The following is a 22,207-nucleotide window of genomic DNA, read 5'->3' on the forward strand; positions in this document are numbered from 1 at the left end:
GGTGAAAAGTATTTATTACAAGACAACTTCAAGCAACAAATAGCTCAAAAACAACAAATGCAACAAAGTTAGCTCAAGAATAAAAAAAATATTTTTTTATATTTTATAAAAATGTACAGAAATTAGAATGTTTCAGATTTTATGACTTCCAAGCATTCAGAAATAGGGCGGCTGTGTCCATTCGAGACTAACACAAAGCAGTCGAGAATTTCGAAACGTTTAGTCATATTCGACTGCCCCAGAATGTTATGTCATGAAAGAATGGGATGTTGTCTTTAACAAACCAAGAGCAACAATAGTGTCTGAACAAGAATGTAGACAGAAACTTAAGAAAATAAAAGTTGTACAAGTTGGCATGAAGATGTTAGATGCTTGGGATATCTTATTGTCAAAGTTAGAAGATTTTTCAGTTCGAGGTATAAAGTTCTATACACCTTCTCCAAACTTCTATTCTATCTTCACTGGATATAAATATGAACAAGTAGAATGGAAAGAAAATATTATAGAAGCTTGGTTAGACCATGTCAAAGAAATTATATGCAATGGAAACGAAAGAGTTATGAGTATATCTTATGTTGGTTTGCAAACATCTTACAACATCCAAGTGCTAAAAATGAAACTGCTCTCATTATAATTGGAAAACAAGGAACAGGTAAGAACACTTTCTTTACAGATATCTTATGCAAACTGTTAGAAGGGCTATTCGAACCTAATATGACAAACTTAGAAAACATCGTGGCAAGTTTAACTCTTCAATAGAGAATATGAAACTTATAGTATGTAACGAACTTCAAAGTATAGATACAACAAAAGTTTTTGAACTCAGATGCTTTGAAGAGTCTTATAACAGACAAAGTTGGAGTTGTTGAAAGAAAATATAAAGACCAAAGAGTTTGTGAAAATGTTGCAAACTTCATTATGGTTTCAAACAATGCTGTTCCGATGAAGTTAGAAAGTTCTGACAGAAGATATGTAGTTGTCAGAACGTCAGATTCTCATATGCAAGATACAGAATATTTTGACGACTTAGCAGAAACTTTGACATCTGACTTTTACAACCACTTGTTCTCATATTTTATGACATTAGATATTTCAAGTTCAATCCAAGACAAATTCCACATACCGAAGAGAGACAAACATTGTTAGAAGCAAACAAGAGTGTATATGAACTGTTCATAGATGAAACTGACTTTGAGTGTTTAGATGAAAGGTCATTGTACGATTCGTATAAACAATATTGTCAAGAATATGGTTATATGACAGCGTCTAAACGAACATTCTTGGCAAATGTCAAAAGTCTTTTAGACGTACAGAATGGTGTATATACAAAGAAAAATTTTTCTGAGTAAATTTTAAAAAAAATATTTTTTTTATCCGATAGAAAAGATGACAGAAAAATTAACTTTTTACATAGCGCCAAACCCTTCTTGCCCACATCTTTTTAAGCCACAATATATAGACATAGAACTAAATAGAGAAAGCGAAATTCTACAAACAGAAGAAACATATAGAGACCTAGATAACGAAAATGGATATGCGCTATTCTGGTTAGATTGTCCTTATGAAATGTATGAAAAAAAGGCTTTATATGAAGAATATAGAAAATATTGTCATGAAAACGATATAAGACCAAGCTCTAGAGAAAAATTCTATGCTGGTATAAAACATCTTTTCGAAGTTCAGAATGGCAAATATATAAAGAAATAATTTTTCTGAGTAAATTTTAAAAAAAAATATTTTTTTATCCGATAGAAAAGATGACGAAATTCATCTCAGTAAACAAGTACATGTCAGGACTTAAAGAAGAACTAGACCCATTCACATATTTGAATGTTTACTTCTACCATTTTGAAAAGTCTACATTTGACAAAGTTTGGAACATCGAACCAGTTAAGTTTGCTATTGTGACTAAAAATGGTGCGAAATTTGAAGACTTAGACATAGAAGGTTTGTTAACAGTCAAAGAAAGTTTTGACAGAAGGTTCTCAAACCTTAAAGAAGGCAAAGCATACAAACTTGTTATACCTTATGAACCAAAGAAAGCAGACGACTATGAATATTATGAGTCTAAAGTTGTTGAAGTTCAAGGTAAATTGGGTAAAAAGATTTTAGAGTCTAAGCCAGTGTTTGCTCCTAAAGAGGAAGAGAACATTGACATTGACCCAGAAATGTTCTAAAAATAAAATTTTATTTTTACATGTCATATCTCCCCTTCTCTGGAACTGGTTCAGGTTCTTTCTTCTCTTCTTCTACTTTCTTTTCTTTCTTTTCTTTCTTCTTCTTTTCTGGTGGAGTTATGTCAAATTTCTCCGAACCATATTTTTGTAAAAGTTCTTTGTCCTTTAATAGCTCATCTATTCTGTTTTCTATTTCATCTTCAAGAACAGCGCATGTGTCTTCTTTGCATTCTAAGAACTTTTGTTGGACTTCATCTTTCCAATCGGCGTCATCTCTGTCAACAAGTCTGTCATTGACAAATTTTAAGACTGCTCTGCTTAATGTTTTATGGTTCTTGTCATATTCCCAGAAACAGAACTTTAGAACAAATTCACCTTTCTTGTTTACACTATGTAAGATTTTATGGTCGACAGATGTTTTGCTGTCGAAAAGCTTGTCTCGAATATAGATAGCGAAATCGCAAGACATTTTCTAAAAGATAAAATTTTTAATTTTTCTAAAAATATGTTAGAAAAAAAGTTTGCTGACATTGACAAGAAATTTGAGAATGTTTTAAACAAGAACAAGGTGAAATTAGAAAATGCTCAGATAAAACCCATACATGACAAGTTCTTATTTGCTCAGAATGGTATAACAGGTCTAATTGCACCACCTGGGTCGGGTAAGACTTTCACTTATCTTAAAATGGCTGCACAACAACAAGAACTAGATGAGAAGAACCCATTCTATGAGTTAGTTGTCATTTGTAGTACTTCGGGTCAATTTGACCAAACCGTAAATTCGTTCAAAGATATTATAAAGAAGTCTAAGTTAGTATGTATAAAAGACTCTGAGTTGTTAGATTGGATAAAGAAGTACCAAAGAAGAGTTTGAAGTACAATGCTATAAATGAGTATATAAATTCGAAGTTTAAAGACCCAAATGAGGAAAATGCAGAGAATATTAGAGAAAAACACTTCAGAAACAAACAGAAAGAGATAGACTACATTTCGAAGAAATTGCAATCTTACGATTGGAAAACGTACCCTCATAGATGTCTTCTTATCTTAGATGATTTCGCCTCTCATCCTTTGTTAAAGAATAGAGAACAAGACATGTGTCGAATTCTTTAAGAAGCTCAGACACTTTAACATTTCAGTTGTCATTTGTGTACAGACAGCAAAGAGTTTAAGTAAGGATGTAAAGAGAATACTTACTGACATTGTACTTTTCCCCGATTGTCCGAAGACGATTTCATGGAACTTATGAAAAGTCCATGGCAGGTAAGTTTGACAGACATGAACTATGGGAGAAGTACAAAGTCATACAAGACCCTCATACTTCTTTCAGAATTCATATCTACGCGAACAAAGTTCAAATTGTAAAAAGTCAAGCGTAAAAATGTAAGTGTTTAGTCTTAGTCTGTTGTGGTGCTGCAGCTTTCGGTTCTTCTGGCTTTGGAATGGACTCGGTTGGTGGTACGTCGGACATTCGTTTGTGTCCTGTCGGAAGGAAGAACTTTTCCTGTTGGAAGGAAAAACTTTTCCTGTTGGAAGGAAGAACTTTTCCTGTTGGAAGGAAAAACTTTTCCTGTTGGAAGGAAAATTTTTTCCTGTCGGAAGGAAAAATTTTTCCTGTTGGAAGGAAAAACTTTTCCTGAAGTTCGACCAAAAAGTTCTCAATTTTCGAAAATTTGAATGGTTTACGGACGGACAACTGGAAAAATTTTTCCTGTTGGAAGGAAAATTTTTTCCTGTCGGAAGGAAAATTTTTCCTGTTGGAAGGAAAATTTTTTCCTGTCGGAAGGAAGAGTTCTTCCTGTCGGAAGGAAAATTTTTTCCTGTTGGAAGGAAGAGTTCTTCCTGTTGGAAGGAAAATTTTTTCCTGTTGGAAGGAAGGACTCGGAATGCCAGAAGGATTTGACAAGACAATTTACCTTATAGAGCTACCTGAGCCATCTGAAGTCAAGCTTGAAAAATAAATGGTTCATTTACTCTGCTTGTTTGAAGTTGTCAAAATACTCTGTTATTTTTTCTTTCAGTAGCGGCAAATCTTCTTTGAAGGTAAGTATTGTACAACCTTTAATATCATAGTGTGTTTGAGGTAAAGTATCTTGAACTATTTGTTTCACATCTTCATTTGGTGTCATTGAAATCGGTAAGTTTTCGCGATAGAACCAATTTCTGTCAGATTTGTAAATCTTAGCAAGGTCGTAAAAGCTTTTGTTGTTTCTTCTGACTAAATGCAACATAACCATATCTCTGTCTTCTTCATTTTCCATCTCTTCAGTATAAATCATATACTTATAGTTCTTTTCCTTTCCTTTTGGTACCGAACGTGGTATTCTTTTCTGTATGTTTTTGTCTTTTGCTTCAATGACTTCATCTTTTGCTTCAAGCTTGTTCTCTAGCTCTTCACGTTCTTGTCTATGAATTTCATCTAACATCATGAAAATATAACAAGCATAACGAGGTGAAGCCCACATTGCAACAGCATTTACAAGAAGTCTATGTACATAATATCCTCTCAAACCGTTTGGCAATTTTTCACGATTTTCGTACGGAATCTCGACCCTCGGTTTTCCGAGGGTCGCAAACATATGAGGAAATTCTTCTAAAAGTTCTTTTGTCTGCTGGTTTTCAAACCAATGATATGCTTGCTTTGTAGAACGAAGAGCATTCAAAATACTTTGCATTTGGTACATATCGTCTTTGACCGAACGAATGAGACGTAACTGTTTGTTAAACTGTATGTACTCGTATTCTTCATTTATGTCTTCATGAACGATAGCAGTTGTTGTGTTCTCTGTTGTTGACATATCTGTCTTTACATACAAAATAAAAAAAATATTTTATAAAAAATTAGCGTTATTTCCTGACTTTCACAAAAGACCAAAAATAAACGCTTTACATGTATTTTTCAGCAACTTCGTCAAATAATTTTATAGCACTATCTATCTCATCTACTTCAAACGTTTCTTTACCTTTCGTGGGAGCACCATACATTTTCTCAAACTTTTCAAGTAGTTCTGTTTCAGCAGCTCTCATATCGTTAACGAACACAAACTTAACTCTATTGACTATACTGTCATATCTTTGAGTTATATTATATGTTCTTCCTATCTTATATCTCTTTGTATTGAAGTCCTTCGGTTTCTGAACGATGTAAAGTAAGCCTTCACTGCAACGTTCCGTATCGAATGAACCATATGTTATGAAGTTATATCCAACAACTGGGTCTAACCATAACAAAACTATTGGTATAAGACTTTTGTCGATGAGATATGCTGCAGTTCCATAGAATCTTACCGATATCATAAGCTCAGGATTTCTTGTCAAAATTTTCTGAGTAGAAGCATTTTTAACCCAGTCGTGGGATGTTTTCTTTCCAGATAGTGTTAGAATGTCTGACAAAGAATATTTCTTGTATTTCTTTGAGTATCTTACGTTTAAATCACCAATTCTAACCACTTTGGTGTCATTGTCTATCTTTCTAACTGTTTCAAACTCAGTGTTTGTCATTTTCTGTTCTTACATACAAGATAAAAAAAATTTTTTTAAAAAAACTAACTTTATTTTTTCTATCTTGTATAAAAGATATGATTTCAGGGATTTTTTTTACGAAGTGCAAAAGTTCTCTTCGTCAAAAATAACAGTTATATAATGAAATTTGGTCATTTTTTCACGATTTTCATGAGTTTTAGGCGACCAGGTTTTTTTCCCTACTCGCAATTTTTCACGATTTCAGGGATTTTTTTTACGAAGTGTCAAAGTTCACTTCGTCAAAAAATAACAGTTATATAATGAAATTTGGTCATTTTTTCACGATTTCAGGGATTTTTTTTACGAAGTGCAAAAGTTCACTTCGTCAAAAAATAACAGTTATATAATGAAATTTGGTCATTTTTTACGATTTTCATGAGTTTTATGCAAGACCGAAAAAAGTCTGGCTCGCAAATTTTTACGATTTTCATGAGTTTTAGGCGACCAGGTTTTTTTCCCTACTCGCAATTTTCACTGTTTTCATGAGTTTTATGCAAGACCGAGAAAAGTCGGTCTAGAGAAATTTCACTCAAAAGTTCTTGTGTGCTTTGGTTTTTGAACCAATCGTCTGTATGTTTGGTTTCTGGAGCAAAACATACTGTCAAAATACTTTGCATTTGGTACATATCGTCTTTGACCGAACGAATGAGACGGAGTTGTTTGTTAAACTGAACCCACTCGTATTCTTCATGAAATTTGGTCATTTTTTCACGATTTCAGGGATTTTTTTTACGAAGTGTCAAAGTTCACTTCGTCAAAAAAATACAGTTATATAATGAAATTTGGTCATTTTACTCAGACAAAAATATATTTTAGGTGGAACCAGGTCCCTCGGTCCCTCGGTCCCTCGGTCAACTAACATCTTTTTGAAAATGGTGACAACATGACATTTTGACAACAACACAGGAAATAAACTTCTTCGTATATGTTTTGTCAAAACTTCATCGTCAATGAGTGTAAATCAGACAAAAATATATTTCTACCATAAAGTTTTATAAGCGTTTTACATGGTATATGTTGTGATGGTTCATGACTTTAAACAGTTTTGTAGCTTCTATTTCTTCTTTTAGTACATCGAATGTTTTAACAATGCCGAAAGTTTCTTTATATTTCTTCTTGACGTCAGATAGAAGGAAATCGTCAGCTGTTGGATAGTTTTTGTTCAGAAATGTCAACATGTCCATTTTATCTTCTGCTGGTTTCTCTACTTCTTTCTTTAAGTCAGCATAGTCGTTTCGCATACGTTCTATCTCTTTGACGGAGTAGTTATATTTCTTCATTGCTGCTTTACATTTTGAACATTGTGGGTTCATTTTAGCATTGTACATTGAAACCTTACCTGCTAAAACAACTAAGGCGTAAATGGTTTTCTTTAACTCAAAAGTTGCGGGTTTTATCTGTTCATTCCATACTTTACCTCTTCTATCTTTATCTCTTATCTGCCATACACATTTTGCAACTAACGAAACAAAGTTGTCGTAGGTCTTAAACTCCTCCGATTTATATATGTCAATGAAATATACCATATCGCAGTCTTTGTGGTTGCAATGAAATCCAAGAAACTCATAGTTTACCTTACGTATGAACTTCTTTATTTCTACTGAGTCAGTTGGTTTCACTTCTATTTCATCGAATTCAGGAATAGTGAGCTTTTGTTGTTGTATTTCAGGAAGTTTAGGTAGATGGTCAATAATATCCTGCATTTCATAAAGATACTGTTCATTTGTTTCATCTTTTGCAGTGCAATCTAAATCTCCTTGGAGAAGTTCCTGCTTTATCTTCTGGATTTCTGTTTCGAAAGTATATGAAGAAGGAATGAAGCTTTTCATCTCTACTAACATAGATGTTGGGTTCATGACTAAAGAGTTTGGTGCTGTTGTTGCTAACATGTTCTTACAATAAAAATAAAAAATATTTTTTTTAAAAAACTAACTTTATTTTTTATTTCGGGAAAATTCATGAGTTTTGGTTGAAAAATACGGTGGAGCCAAAAGTGGCTCGACCTCAAAACAAGCATTTTGTGAAGAATATACCAACCGCCGGAATTCCGGCGGTTGCTTTTTATACAAAATTCAACGGGTGAAAGAATACGAAGATGAAGTCATGACAAAACATTTACGATGAAGTCTTGACAAAACATGTACGAAGAAGTCTTGACAAAACATTTACGAAGAAGTCATGACAAAGCATGTACGAAGAAGTCATGACAAAACATTTACGATGAAACCTTGACAAAACATATACGATGAAGAAGTCTTGACAAAACATTTACGAAGAAGTCTTGACAAAACATTTACGAAGAAGAAGTTTATTTCCTGGACTGTTGTCAAAATGTCATGTTGTCACCATTTTCAAAAAGATGTTAGTTGACCGAGGGACCGAGGGACCGAGGGACCTGGTGACACCTAAAAACCATCTACCCTAAAATATATTTTTCAATACTTTTTCAGCACTTTTCCGTAGTTATATATGAAAGACAATTCGAGATAAAAGTCATAGTACAATGGTATTATATGCTGCACACCATTTGTTGTGAACCAAACTTGAAAGTCAGAGAAACTGTTACTAGGTGGTTCGTAGAATTTAGAAGCAAAGTCATAAAAGTCCTTACCGATACATAGAAAACTATTGTTGCTTGAACTGAAACTTGCATGGCACATAACATTTTGAGGGTCAAACACGTTTCTATAAACTGTCAAATCTGCTGGTGGAAGTATAAATTTAAATGGACCATCTGGTGGTAATGGTTCGTTCTGGTTTAGTAACCGAAGAAATTGTGCCCAAGAACGTTTGTCTACTTGCCAAAATAAAAACTCTGTATCTCTTGGAGGGTTAATTTCAATCTTTTGAAATGAAACGGTGGAGTTCATCTTGTCATATTCTAGTTTCAGATAGTATGTTCCATTTAGTAAAGAGTCGTATTTTTCTTGAAATTCCCAATAATATTTGTTCATTTGAGTTTGAAAGTCATCTAGAGTTTTCTCAAGACTTTCGTCTGAACGAACTGTAAAGATTCTCATTTCGTCAAATTTGTCTATTAGACCATCAGAACCTTTATACTGCCCATGAAAATATACTGCGAACATAAATGCGTTAGTTCTATTTGAAAACAAAACTCTTCTAAATCCTATTGCCTTTGCATCTGAAGGACTTTGAAGCCAACGAATTGGATAGTTAAACCTGTATGCTCGGGATGAAATTTCTTCATCTGAAATAGTCCTACCAGCATTTGTAAAGATATAGTCTAACGGTTTTGTATCTGCTACTTTTGTTCTTTGTTTTTCAACCTGAAGCATTTAATATATGTAAAAATATATGGTTTAAAAAACGTTTTTACTTCATGCAATGTTTTATTTCATGCAATGTTTTATTTCTGTGCCGTCTTCAAGTATGCCCCAGTACTTACGCTTGGAGAGGACATGAACTTCGGAAAATACCTTATCTAGCTTAAAACAGCCCATCTTTTCACCGACCATGCCCATTTCAATGAGTTTGTTGTACCCTTCTTCGTTCGTCATGAGTGCGTCAATGTTCTCATAGTAAACCACAACTTTGGATTTGACTTCGGAGAAGAATTTGTTGTAGTTGTCAAGGACTGCTTTTGCGAACTGAGGGTAAGACCAATGTTCGACAATAGGTTTTAATGTGGTTACTAAGCCATTTTGACCTTGAGTGAACTCGTACTTCAAAACAAAAGGAGAAAACCTTTCAACAAAGTTGTCGACCTTCTCATAATGTTTACTCTTCATCTTTTGAGGTTTCTTAATGGAATATCCCCATGTCGAATTCATAAGCAATTTGAGTGTCATTGCAAGTTTGGGGTTTGAAGCTTTCCTAATATCATACAGTTGTTGTATGACTTTTCCAACTGTATAGTTCCTTCCCGGGAACTCACCATCTTCGTTTGGAATTCCAGTCGGAATATATTGGACAAACCTCATGTATGCAGCGTTAAGGTCGACATAGTATATCTTTTCATCTGAGTCGAACTTGTCGCAACCAATTGGTCCAGTTTGTGGAAATTCAAGTGAGTCTCTTATCTTCTGAGAAACTTCTCCTGTTATCGCATAAACATCGTCGAAGCAACCTGTTTCATATAAAACCTTCTGACCTAACTCAGAAGCTCTCCAATACAATTTGACGTCAATTGGATGTCTCAATGGAAGTTTGTTTATAGCATCTTGAAGTTCTTGCAACCTCATTGGAAGTTCTTCTGGTTCAGGTTGGTATCCGAACAATCCAACTCCTTGTGGAACTGTGTACTTCTTTTGTGCTAGAACTCTGTCTGGAACAACTTTTGGTCTTGCTAACAGTGAAAAGTTTGTTTCGTCTTTTGGTACAAAAGTTTCTGTCAGCTTGTCATCTGGAATTGGTTCCAACAAACCTTTCTCGAAAAGAATGTTTACAGCTCTGACAATGTTGCACTTGCTTTTTCCGAACAATGGGTTTGTAAGACTTTCGTTCAACATGAAGTGGTTGTGGACAAGTACAATCTTCAACCATGGTAAGTCTTTGTCAACAACATAGTCGTCATGTGAAGAACCTTTCTCAGTCGGAATGTTGACTCGGATATTGACATTTGCCAACGGTGCAATTTTTGTCAATTGACCTCTGAGAATGTACCTTGTCTTCACACATGACTCAAGATACTTCATCTTCTCATCTGTAACAAGACCAGAGTTCCTGAGACATGTAAGAATACAAGGTTCGTTGACAATTGTTTCAATTGAATTGTAAATTCCATACCTTGTCAAGTCAATGTCAGACTTATTTCTGAAGGGGAAGTATCCAGCATGTTGTCTGACTGCTTGAGGGTTAGGTTGGTATCGCTCGAACTTGACACTTGCAATTCCTTCAATTGCATTCAAAATGTCTGAGTCGGAGTCAAACATTTGTTCTCTCTTTGTAGTCTTGAAAGCGTCAAGAAGTTGTGCGGCTGTTGTGACATTGCCATGTGCATAGTAAATGTGACCATCCAAATCTCTTATGGTCAATCTGAGATTGTATCCTTTCTTATTTCCGTCTTGTATGGCAGCAAGTACACCCATGAAGCCTTCTTTGTTCTTTCCTTCGTCAAAGTTTACTGTAAAGGTTCGACCAGATGTAATTTGACTTCTAACTTCACGATACTTCTCATATGCATATCTTGTTCTTTCCATGGGAACATGTGCGTCTTCACCTTTTCCTTTTTTCCTTCTCAAAGGATGCAATTGTTCGTCATGTTTCCAGTAGAATCTGGCAAAGCCGTCGTGTCCTCAACTTGAGGTTCACTAACATCGAAAGGCATGTCCATAAGACGTTCTTCTTCTAACCTCTCTAGTCTGTTTGGATAATTTGCACGTGCTGTTTCCAAATCCATTTCGTAGCGAAGACCAGCCAGTTTGTCATAGACTTTTATGGGTCTTCCCTTCCTATATTTAAAATTCTTCGAAACTCTCCAACCATATCTTTGCAACTCTGCTTTTATTCTAGCAGACTTTCTATCCATTCTATATGGGGGCATTTTTATAAAAATAAAAAAATATTTTTTTTCTTTACTTTACATAACCGCCTGAAGCCATAAGTCTTTGACGCCAACCCATACCAGCTAATGAAGGTTGACTTGGTTTAGTTTCCAAACTAAACTTTGGTTTTGGTTTATCTTCAGTTTTTGGTTTCTCTTCTTCTATCGGTTTTTCGTCACTTTTCGGTTCCTTTGACTTTACTTCACTTGCAGGAATAGTTGTGTCGTCAACATCTTCATAAATATCATATGCCATTTGTTTTTGTTTTCCTTTCAACTTTTTGTGTTTGTTGTAAAGTTTAGAATATTTCGACTCTAAGTCAATGAGATGTTCTATAATGAACTGTTGGTCAGTGAAGTAAACTTTTCCATCTGTTGTCTCGAAAGCTCCTTCAGACTTCAATATTTTATTTGTGAGAGTCTGTTTCTTTTTTGAGATACTAGCCGTTCCATTTTTATGAAAAGTGACTTTGTAGTTAGGGTTTGTATTTCCAGACCTGGCACTTTCTATTATTGAATTTTTCTCTTCATCTGTAAGTTCTTTGACAGGTTTTGACAATGGTTCTGAACTTTTTGTTGTGGTGTCAAATCTACCGTTTCAACTTCTTCGGTCATTTCATCTCAGTAAAAAATTTTAGTTTGGTTTGTTTTCAACTGGTTGTTGAGGTTTTTAAGTCGGTCTAAAACTTCCTGAGGTATAGGAAGAACTTGACAAACACGTTGTGTAACTGCTGGAAGCCGACAAATCCATCTTGAACCCATTTGTCTCAATGCTGTATTGTTCATTTCATCTCAGTAAAAACTTTACATTCCCCACGTTTGAGGCGGTTGAGGTTGGTTATTGTTTACCCACTGTTGTGCATGGTTTATATCCTCTGTTAAAGAATCTTTCACCTTGGTCCATATAGTGTCCTGCTTGGTTATAGTAGTCATTTGCTTTGTTATAATAGTTTCCTGCTTGTCTTCCTACATTGTCCATCCATCCTTGAACTTTTCCTCTTGTTTCAGGATTTGGAATAAGATTTGTTGCATCTCGTGCTACATCCCAACCTTTCTGTACAGTTTGTATAATAGGTTGTGCTTTCTCTTTAAGTATACCTAATGTACTCAAAATCTTCCTTCCAACTCCAAATACACCTCTGGCTATTGTTCCCACTGCGGGCAAAAATCTGGATGCAACTCCTGCTAATGCGCCAAATAAACCCATTTCTTATGGGTTAAAAAATGACGAATCCAAACAAGGACCCCTATGTTTCTAAAGCGACAAAGAAAGCACTCATGGTAAAAATCTTTAGTTCAACACCAAATGCTTGGTTTATGGATATCTTGGAAAACATTCCGAGGTATAGAGAAGATGGACCACCATACTGGCTAATATTTGTCGGTCAAAACACAAGATACTGTGAAGCCATACCATTATGGTCCAAAAATATTTTAGATGTGAAAACTGCTTTGACAATATTCGTTGACAAATACCATCCAACAAAACTGACATCTGACTGTGAAAGTTCTTTCAAATCAGACGATATTAAAAACTATCTGCGTTCAAAAAATGTAAACCAATATTTCATTGTCGACCAAAACCATTCTGCTCTTGGTGTCTTGACGGTTGTATAAAAATGTTAAGAGACTTAAACCAACCACAAGGTGGTGAAGCAAATGAAATGTCATATGACGACAAATATAGACACTTCTCCATGGCAAAGATGAGACAAGTTTTAAATATTTTACAATAGCCGTAAACAAAAAGGTTTGGGAAACCACTCCCCCGAAGAAATGAAAAACAACCCTGACTTAGAGAAAGACTATATATTTAATAATTTAGTCAAAAGAGACAAACAAGAAAGAATGCCGGGCTTCAAACTTCAGAAAGGTGACAAAGTAAAAATAGAAATACCTAAACGCGACCCATATGAAAATACTATTGACTATGACAACAATGGAACCGACAGGTACTCACATTCGTGTTCGTAAAATAGAAGAAAGTATACAAGAGAATATTATGAAGTTTTAGGCAAACATGGCAAAATGTACAGACTGCAAGCAGAAGATAAAACTACTATTGTCAGACCTCGTTTCAAACTTGTCAAAGTTCAAGGTGGTATACTTTCAAAGACAGTTCCTAACAAATATAAGACAACTCCTGACGAATATGCTAAAGAAGTTGAAAATGACGACTAAGCATTTCTATACCATGCGTAAACTGTCATGTAAGGTGGCATGTAGTCTTTACTTTGTCCCGTTGTTTGCGTATACCCTGAAACGAAATGTGTATGGTCTCCTCCTACCTCAGTGTTATCCAAGTAACAATTTATAGCAAATGAACGTTGTCTTTAACATCATATCCTTTACCTTTTGTCATTCCTGTCCAATCCCAATATTTATGCCTATGCCCACCTTCTCGAGATGTAGTTAAACTTACGTAGTGACTGTGCGCAGGTAAATTTGCACCTGAAATCGTTTTACTTCCACCTGTTTCCTTTGAAGAGTTTGCACAATACAAAAACCTGTCGACTATTTGAGTCCAAGTTCCAAAACCAAGTACTACTTCTGGTCTGGTAGAGTTCATTGACGTATAAATAGAGCCTATAGGATATAATGTTTGAAGTATTTCTGTCTTTAATGTTTGAAGCTCTGTTTTGTCAGCCTTCTTATCTAACATTGCTGGTAGTTCATATGCTTCAAAGTTTCTGGCATGACTTTCAATGTTCCTGCAACTGTTATCTAAATTGTTTAGTGTATCTTTTACGCTTGTACTTGGATTCTCTAAAGGTGCACTTGAACCAAGGTCAAAGTTCAATATTATGTCGTCTGCTGTAAAAGTTGTAAAACTTGTATGTGTATGAGTCTTATTTGCTTTCTTCTCTAACTCATCGTTAACATAAGTTTTATCTGCTTTAAGGTCTAAACATCCTGAAACCCATCCTGTATTGGCTTTACCTTTTAAAATCTTCGATGTCCGTTCATGGTACCATTCAACCCTTTCTTTCATTTCGTTATCTTTTTCATCCACATATTCCTTATCCGCCTTCTTCACTAACACACTAGCCACCCATCCCTTATCTGCTTTCTTTTCAAGGCTGACGTTTAAGTCTGTTATTTCAGATATAGAATGTGTATGAGTCTTTTTAGAATATTCGTTTTCAGCTCTTGTCACTTCACTTGACATTTTATTGTCAACATATGTTTTGTCTGCTAGTTCAGGATGAGTATGTTCTTTTGTTGCATAAGCTTTGTTAGCTCTTTCTTCTTCTTTTGCTATTGCATCGTCTACATATGTTTTGTCTGCTTTGTTGTCAACATCTGCTTTCAAAAGAAGTTCATTTATAGGTTTCTCGTTTAAAGTTCCTTTTGTTGGATTTATACAGACAGTATGGTTCTTATTGTCTTGAAACAGAAACTCATCTGTCATTGGGTTTAATGTCAGTTTTAAGTTTCCTTCTTTCAATGACTCAGATATCTTAGAATAGTTTGAAAAGTTTGTTGTGTTCTTATTTAGAGCTTGCATAATGAGTTGTCGGTTGTGTTGTATTTCTCTCATAGACGCTGTTTCATTTGACATTTTTATTATAGATAAAATATGCTTCCAATAGAAAAAGAAAATTCTAGAGTTGCTACAACTAAACCATTAGATGAACTTTTTACCAATGTAGGTCAAAAGTTTGAGACAGAGACCGTAAAGCATGAAGGCTATCGTTTTGACTACCCACTAAGATGGTTAAGAGACCCATCCGTCACAAAAGCTATTGGCTTTCGTAGAATGAAGTTCATTTCAGAAGCCATACATGGTTTCCCATTTACAGTCGGTTTTGAAGTTCGATACTATAACAAAGAAAAACGTATGTATGAGAAATTTGAACAGGGAAAACTTTTACAAGTTAGTTTGTTTGTAAACTTAGAAACAACTCTTCAAGCTTTTCAAGAAAAAATAAACGATATCTATCTCGAATATGCAAAACAGTACAACATTGACGAAGGAGAGTACCATCTCGATATTATATATGACAGGAAAAATGCAACTGTTAAAATCAATAGAATAGAAGACCTTGGAGAAAACGTTTATATTTCTACAAAATATAACAACTTGGCATGGTATAGATTTTTGAGGATGTTAAATCAGCCTGCAGCATATCCAGTACACCCGGACTTTTATGAAGTCGAAAACCCTAATGGAACATATGAAAATGTTTTCGACTCAGATGCTATTATAGTTCATGCTTCATTTTCTGGCGCCCAAAACTCTTTTTTATGCTTGGCAAATGACTTTTACGAAAAACCTACAAAGCTATATGAACACCAAGTGGAAGTATTTCAGACTTTCAAGTATGGTTTACAACAGATGGAAGAAAGAGAATAATTCCATTATACCATGCGTTTTACTTAGAACTTAGTTTCATATACAACTACTATCGAACGGTAAAAAATATAATTTTTAATACGGTTGAGGTGTTGGATTTGGTTGCCAACTTGACTGTGGTGCAGGTTCAGGCTGTTGTATAACAGGAGCTTGTTCTTCTGGTTCAGGGTCTTTAGGTATAATACCAACGAACTGACCTACTCTTTTACCAATATTTTTGACTCCGTTCCAAATTCCTCTTCCTACGGTTTTTATTCCATTCCATATACCTCTTCCGACTCTTCTGAAGAAGTTTCCAATACTACTGAAGAAACCCATTTACTACGTGTAAAATCTAATGTCCGCCTAGTCTCTTACGTTTCCTGTTGAGTTCCATAGCATTCTTTAACTGGAGCTCATACATTCTGTTTCTCCTCTGGTAGAAAACATATTCTGGGTCAACTCCTGTGTTCGCGTCATCTGCATAAAGTTGTTTATATCCCACTTCAGGGTTTGTATAAAACTCTTTCCATCTCATATTTGCATACCATGGTGGCAAACCTAACGCAGCGTCATTTGACATGGCAGTTTGCATTTGTACATCTGTTGGCACTTGACCATAGTTTGCCATTGCAGTTTGTATTCTAACTTCATTTGGAATATTCTCTGGGTTTGGTTGTCCAGGTTGCTGTGCATTCGCTAAGTTCTGTGCGTCCATTTAATATTAGATAAAAATATCTCTTACGAGTACATATACTGGACATTTGCAGGCATTGGTTCATCTTCATATTCTCTGTATTTTTCTGCCACGTCAAATAAATAAATGACACAATGGAAAAAACCTAAAACAAGTAGTCCTATTTCAAACCACATTTACTTACTAGTAAAATTTCTTTGTTATGACACTTTCTCCGGTTTATAGGACCTCTCATATTCTATCTTGTCATATCTAAACTCATAGGCATGTATGTCCTCTAACCATCTCATAACGGTTTCCAAACCACTTTTATCGGATGTAAAGTAAAAGCATGGACAGTTATGTAAAACGTCTAAAGTTTCTAAAGAGTCTCTCAAAGTCCAGTCTACTTGGTATTGAAAATCGCATGTGTTATAGAACGGCGGGTCCACTATAAAGAAAACATTTTCCTTGTCTTTATATTTTTCATACAACTCTGTCCAACGACATCTCACAAACTCTATACCTCAATATATTTTTCTATGTCCTCTTTGAAAACATTTGTATAGTTAAGATATAAAACGTTTGACATAAGTGTTTCAATGTCATGAACTCTTATAGAACCACTATATAATAGTCTAGCAGATATACTATCCCAGTCTATATATTCTGTTTTTCAAAACCTCTCTCACAATATTTTTCTTATCTAATGGTATACGTTCCATCTTACCTATAGGTATCTTTCTTTTAACTCTTTCAATATATTGTTTGTATCTGGTATATGTTTGAGACGGTCCATATAGTTGTCGAAGTCATTGCATATAATCTTTGAGTCTGGGAATATTGTATGGCACAAATGGGATATATAGAAACTTCCACCGAACAAATCTACAAATGTTAGACCATTCGGTAGTTTCTTAAGTTCTCTCAATAGAATATCTTTACATCTACTCTTATTTCCAAAGAAGGGTAACGGTGGTTTTGTAAAATTCATTTATATATAATAATAAAAATGTTTTTTCCTGAAAAGTGACAGAAAAGGCTTCTCAAAGTATACTTCCTTGGAACGCCTGTAACTTTTCCTGTAGCGACGATAGACCCTTACTTGTCCGGACAAAGTTATACTAAACATCTTCAGGGCTAGAGGGCGCAACGCGCCTGGAAGCCCCACTCCCTTTTTTTTTTTTTTATTTTAAGATAACTATACTTTTAGAAGCTGTTTTTATTTTTTTCACCGGGTTGTTTTTACTTTTGAGAGGAATAGAAACGTTATTTTAGAATTTTGAAACGACAGAAATGTTCCATTTTTTAATTTTTGATTGAACCGTTATCCATTGAAAAACCTCGAATTTAAAAAGTTATTCCAAAATATTCATCTAGTGATATAGTATATATTTATTAATTATTACTTTTTATTCAATTTTCACTTTTGGCGGGATTTCATTTTTTTTGTTGTATGGGCCATATTGTTCACCCAAAACGGAAAACAAAGGCAATGCATAACATTTTACTCCACGAACGTCGTCGACTCTCAGCGCGACAGATGCTTGCATAATGACCGGAATGCCATATACAAAAGGTGCTCGCTTTCTTTCTCTTTGTGGAACTAAGCCCCCTGTGAAGAGTGGTGTCATGAGACAACAGAGATTTTGTGACGATAAGATTAGAAGACTTAAAAGTATTTCCCTAATGCTGTCGAGAAAGTCCTTCAGTGGTTACTTATCCATTGATGCAAGATGGACGCACAGGCGAAACTCGCCAAGTTGTACAGTAACTGCGCTCGATGCTGTCACAAAAAGAGTTCTTGCATGCGTGAACATCAACCATATTGGTGGAAACAGACAGAATGCTCAGTATTCCGGAGCTTCCAACAATATGGAAAGTGCTGGAACTCGAATCATCTTGAAGCAATTAAAGAAATACAATATCTTGAAAGATGTTAAAGAGATTATTAAAGACCGAGATAACAAAAGTGTCTCTATCTTTAAAGAATTTGGCGTCTCTCATCTTGAAAGATTCGATCCAGGTCATGTATCAAAAAATATCTCAAAAGATTTTACAAAGTTCTCAGCTTCTCATAAGACAGTTGAAGTTTTCAACGACAAGACTCAGAAGATTGAAAAAATAGAGAGACCTTTCTGGGGTCTGAATGCAAGCCTAAGTATGTGGCTTTGGTCATGTTTTGCCGAAGAAAATATTGACAAACGTACGAAAATGTGGGAGAATTGTGTCTACCATTACGTAGGCAATCATTCTTTTTGCGAACCGCACAATTACAAATGCTTTGAATGACAAAAAGGTGTCAATTCGATCCAACTTCAATTCATGCTCTATGACTGGGTTCACAAATGGACACCCATAGTTTCCAAAGTTTCTTCCATTGGATCTACCTGCATGAATGAAGCGTTTAACTCCAAAATTGCATGCTATTTGGACAAATCAAGAGCCTGGAAGAACATTAACATTAGAGTTAACGTTGCAATCTTAGAATGGAATGATCCAGAGCATTTTCTCGGAGATATACAAAAAGCATTACATCTTCCCCCACTTCCAGAAGATTGTGTCAAATCATTTGAAGAGAATTGTTACTCCAAAATGATATTGAAACAAAAAACTGTTACAAAAGGTTCTAAAAAACAGAACAAATACAAAAAATCCATTCAGAGTGTACCAGGAGGAGATTATCAAGTTTTCAAGTCCGAATGGGAATCAGAAGACGAAGACATTGATGACTTTGATTAACGAAAATTACATTTTATTTATTGTTTTTGTTTTTAATTAAATTATTATTATGCTCATTTTCTTATTTTGATTTTTTCTCATTATGATATAAATAATTTATTAATGCATTTATCCAATAATTATGCTATGATATTTTTATGCCTTATTTCATTTCTCTTATATTTGATAATCTGGTAAAATATAGTTCAGACTATAATCATTTTAGATTATTGATATATTTATATAGGTTAGAATAAAATTAGTTTCATTTTCTACTTTTATTTTGAATTAATAATTTATAATATCAAATATTATGGCGTAACCTCTCCTTTAAAATATAGATATATATAGGCCTATAGAGTTTATTGGCACTCTCAAAACTCTAGAATTTTGAGTTTACTATACCCTTAATTTTGCAAATTACCTCAGACTTTTCAGAGGATTGAGTTGCCACTCAATCCTCTGAAATAGTCTGTGGTAATTTTTAGTCTCTACACTATTTCAATATAAGCTCCATTTTTAAACAGTTTTTAAAAATCGAGCATTGAAAAGTGTGATGAGACTTAATTCTTTCAAAATTTGAATCTTATTGTATATCACCGGACTATGATCATAATAGAGTTGCAATCTCTAATTATAGCCACATTAGTACTCGTGGGTCGATATATCATGGGAGATACAAAATTATTTGAATTTTCTTTTATTTTTTTTAAAAATATTAAAAAAAGTAAATAAATAACTAACAACACAGCATCACTTTTCGTAAAATGCTTTAATCCTAGTCCTTTTTCCCCTTAATTTTTCAATCTCTCCCAGGTTGAAATTTATTCCGGGAATTTTTAAAGATGCTTGGTCAACATAAAATTTCATTAAATCTTCCACAGGAGTCATAAACTCTGAACATTTGAAGCGAGCATGAACTGCATCATTCAAATTTTTAAGAAGATTTTTGTTCGAAAAGTGATTCAATACGGCGATTACATGAATACAAGGTAATCCGTATAATTCGATGTGCTTACATGTGCATGAATATTGTGAATCTGACATAATTTTTACGCAATATGTATAGCGACCAAAAGTTGCATAATATAATTTGAATTGGATCATATAATACCGAGCTAAACATATCTGAATGTTTCAAAGTTTCATTTAGATTTTTGATAATATTATCTGATTTAAAATCACCTGTTAAAACATTTTTAACAAGATTGAATTCATGTTCAATGAGACGGATAATTAGTTCGGCGGGTTCATATGTATCCCATTTATCTTTAATTTCGGCATTAAGGGATTCAATAAGAGATGTTGTGAGTATGCCAGCGGTGTAGTCAGCGAATCCTTCAAATGGGTTAATACTATCTAAGTACTTAAAGAGATCCTGATTATTTTCGCGGTTTGGATATTCCTCTTGTAAACGAGTTTCTAACTTTTTAATCAAGTCAATTCGTTTTTGAGGATGGTCTGCGTAAGCGACTTCAACAATTTCGGAATAGACATTGATGTATTCCCTTTTTGTTGCAAAATGACGTAAGCAAAATTTATGATCGCAAGAAAAGCCTGATTCTCTAACAGCAGCTATAATTGCCGGACCTTGATCGGAATAAATATTCTTGAATCTGCTTGGTGGAATAAAAGATTTCAATTTAGTGAGCATATCCTTAATTGTTATCGTATTTTCACTAACAGACCATGCAAATGCAATAGGGATAAGTCTATTATTTGGTGCAGGTGTACCAATAATGAGTAAGTTTCCTTTTTTAATACAAAATAAAAACGTTCCATCAATTTGAATTATTCCGCAAAAAGCTTGTGTTTGCATGTAAAAATGAGTTATTGGAGGAATTACAATAAATGAATAAATTTGAAAGTCTTTTGAATTTTCAGGTAATTCATCACCTTTCTTAAATGTATGCAATTCAATTTCATTGTTAACTTCTTTAACTAAAATCATTTCGCAGAATCCTTGTTCGATTTTGTTTATGATTGAAAAAATTGTTGAGAAATAATTGTAAGATTGAATTCTATCCCCTTTTGTGGTTCCTTTAAGTTTATTTACTATATTATGGAACATCGTATAAGTTGCATTGGGAATATTCAATTCTTTTGCAAAAATTTCTTTGCATTGAGGAACATTATCAGAATTTGCTAATTCATAGACTTTTTTTCCTGCTTGCAACTTAAGAATTTTTGGTATATTGTTACTCGGCTTGCATTGCTTTGCTCTATGCTCGTGTTTAATTACTGGAATGAAGAAAAGTTGACCATTTTCATGAGTCTTTACAAGCTCCATGCAAAATTGGCAGTTAGGACAACGAAACTTTTTTCCTTGCTCAAAATTTAATGGATAAAAAGAATTATATGAATCTTTTGCAATAAATATAGCAGCTTCTGTAGGATCTGTAAATTTTAATTTGCTATATCTTTCCTTGAGAATTGGAATTGGGGATTTTCAGGTATTTCCATTCTATATTTCAATTTTTTACGGGAATTCAATTCATTTTGAATTAAATCCAGCATATCAGCTCCATCTCCTTTTTCTTCATCAACAATAGCTTGGATGGATACTGATATAGTTTGATTCTCTTCCACTATTGTCGGTTCGCTTTCCGACATGAGATAAAATTGAAGGTTTAACGTACTTTTGATACTCTGAGTTAAAAAAAGATTTTCTTAACATAATTTGATTTATTGGTCCTTAAAAAATTCTGATTCAAAATTGAATTGAATCGAACGAGTTTTCCTTTTGAGTCATTTCAAATATTCATGAGAAAGAAAAAAATTCTAGCAATTTCAAATATTTTTGATTTGATTGAATTCAAAAGTGTCACAAATATTCAATGAGAAAGAGAAAAGAGATCGAATATGTTGTTTCTGAGCGATTATTATGCAATTGAGAATTCAAATCTTCACAAAAATAGAAATATATTCCAGATGTTCCGCAGATTTGATAGCGATGAAATATTCAAAAATTTTTTCATATCTTTAAACCTTGTAGAAGTTACAACAGATATTTATCAGAAAATCAGGATCTTTCTGAGAAACAGATCTTTATTTGCAACGATATCCTAACGAAGGTTAATTTAATTTAATTTATTTTTTATTTCAAGTTTGAGTAAAACTTTCAAGATAATCTATATAAGCCTTTTGATGTTCTTCATCTAGATTCTTGTTTAATATGTTGATGAATTTGATATTTTTTTGAAAATTCAAGATAAAATTCTTTTTTATCTTGATCAACAACATGAACAATCGAGTACAGCGTAACATTTCAT

The 22,207-nt window shown here is 34.0% G+C and overlaps 10 protein-coding genes and 6 pseudogenes across 16 annotated transcripts, besides 3 other annotated features; 3 read left to right on the forward strand and 13 right to left on the reverse strand.

The window, feature by feature from the left end:
- Window positions 1-14,323: a mobile genetic element.
- On the forward strand, window positions 1,758-2,177 carry TVAGG3_1062080 (protein of unknown function, DUF4108 family; the record flags this gene model as incomplete). The annotated part of the gene is made up of 1 exon (XM_001280897.2): window positions 1,758-2,177. The coding sequence occupies one exon, from the start codon at window positions 1,758-1,760 to the stop codon at window positions 2,175-2,177; it is 420 nt and encodes a 139-aa protein (XP_001280898.2).
- Window positions 2,194-2,646, reverse strand: TVAGG3_1062090 (uncharacterized protein; the record flags this gene model as incomplete). The annotated part of the gene is made up of 1 exon (XM_001277365.2): window positions 2,194-2,646. One exon carries the CDS (start codon window positions 2,644-2,646, stop codon window positions 2,194-2,196), a length of 453 nt encoding a protein of 150 aa, XP_001277366.2.
- Window positions 4,237-4,861, reverse strand: TVAGG3_1062100 (annotated as a pseudogene). The gene has a single exon. A coding segment is annotated over exon 1 (625 nt).
- On the reverse strand, window positions 5,064-5,459 carry TVAGG3_1062110 (annotated as a pseudogene). The gene has a single exon. A coding segment is annotated over exon 1 (396 nt).
- TVAGG3_1062120 (organellar and viral DNA polymerase type B) lies at window positions 6,692-7,588 on the reverse strand (the record flags this gene model as incomplete). Its single annotated transcript, XM_051256038.1, has 1 exon — window positions 6,692-7,588. The coding sequence occupies one exon, from the start codon at window positions 7,586-7,588 to the stop codon at window positions 6,692-6,694; it is 897 nt and encodes a 298-aa protein (XP_051076738.1).
- Window positions 8,135-8,785, reverse strand: TVAGG3_1062130 (uncharacterized protein; the record flags this gene model as incomplete). Its single annotated transcript, XM_051256039.1, has 1 exon — window positions 8,135-8,785. The coding sequence occupies one exon, from the start codon at window positions 8,783-8,785 to the stop codon at window positions 8,135-8,137; it is 651 nt and encodes a 216-aa protein (XP_051076739.1).
- On the reverse strand, window positions 9,050-9,217 carry TVAGG3_1062140 (uncharacterized protein; the record flags this gene model as incomplete). Its single annotated transcript, XM_051256040.1, has 1 exon — window positions 9,050-9,217. One exon carries the CDS (start codon window positions 9,215-9,217, stop codon window positions 9,050-9,052), a length of 168 nt encoding a protein of 55 aa, XP_051076740.1.
- TVAGG3_1062150 lies at window positions 9,425-10,858 on the reverse strand (annotated as a pseudogene). The gene has a single exon. A coding segment is annotated over exon 1 (1,434 nt).
- On the reverse strand, window positions 11,234-11,458 carry TVAGG3_1062160 (phage tail repeat-like family; the record flags this gene model as incomplete). Its single annotated transcript, XM_051256041.1, has 1 exon — window positions 11,234-11,458. One exon carries the CDS (start codon window positions 11,456-11,458, stop codon window positions 11,234-11,236), a length of 225 nt encoding a protein of 74 aa, XP_051076741.1.
- Window positions 12,097-12,409, reverse strand: TVAGG3_1062170 (annotated as a pseudogene). Its single transcript has one exon. A coding segment is annotated over exon 1 (313 nt).
- A 459-nt stretch (window positions 14,324-14,782) lies between the features above and the next one.
- TVAGG3_1062180 lies at window positions 14,783-15,337 on the forward strand (annotated as a pseudogene). The gene has a single exon. A coding segment is annotated over exon 1 (555 nt).
- Window positions 15,338-15,634: 297 nt separating this feature from the next.
- Window positions 15,635-15,877, reverse strand: TVAGG3_1062190 (serine threonine-protein phosphatase family; the record flags this gene model as incomplete). Its single annotated transcript, XM_051256042.1, has 1 exon — window positions 15,635-15,877. The coding sequence occupies one exon, from the start codon at window positions 15,875-15,877 to the stop codon at window positions 15,635-15,637; it is 243 nt and encodes an 80-aa protein (XP_051076742.1).
- Window positions 15,878-15,893: 16 nt separating this feature from the next.
- Window positions 15,894-16,256, reverse strand: TVAGG3_1062200 (uncharacterized protein; the record flags this gene model as incomplete). Its single annotated transcript, XM_051256043.1, has 1 exon — window positions 15,894-16,256. The coding sequence occupies one exon, from the start codon at window positions 16,254-16,256 to the stop codon at window positions 15,894-15,896; it is 363 nt and encodes a 120-aa protein (XP_051076743.1).
- A 1,459-nt stretch (window positions 16,257-17,715) lies between these two features.
- Window positions 17,716-19,342: a mobile genetic element.
- On the forward strand, window positions 18,540-18,956 carry TVAGG3_1062220 (uncharacterized protein; the record flags this gene model as incomplete). The annotated part of the gene is made up of 1 exon (XM_001290587.1): window positions 18,540-18,956. One exon carries the CDS (start codon window positions 18,540-18,542, stop codon window positions 18,954-18,956), a length of 417 nt encoding a protein of 138 aa, XP_001290588.1.
- Window positions 19,343-19,614: 272 nt separating the features above from the next.
- Window positions 19,615-21,738: a mobile genetic element.
- TVAGG3_1062240 lies at window positions 20,157-21,225 on the reverse strand (annotated as a pseudogene). The gene has a single exon. A coding segment is annotated over exon 1 (1,069 nt).
- On the reverse strand, window positions 21,342-21,548 carry TVAGG3_1062250 (uncharacterized protein; the record flags this gene model as incomplete). The annotated part of the gene is made up of 1 exon (XM_051256044.1): window positions 21,342-21,548. The coding sequence occupies one exon, from the start codon at window positions 21,546-21,548 to the stop codon at window positions 21,342-21,344; it is 207 nt and encodes a 68-aa protein (XP_051076744.1).
- Window positions 21,739-22,207: the final 469 nt, after the last annotated feature.

Source organism: Trichomonas vaginalis, assembly GCF_026262505.1.
Source record: "Trichomonas vaginalis G3 chromosome Unknown ctg_11, whole genome shotgun sequence".
NCBI lineage: Eukaryota > Parabasalia > Trichomonadida > Trichomonadidae > Trichomonas > Trichomonas vaginalis.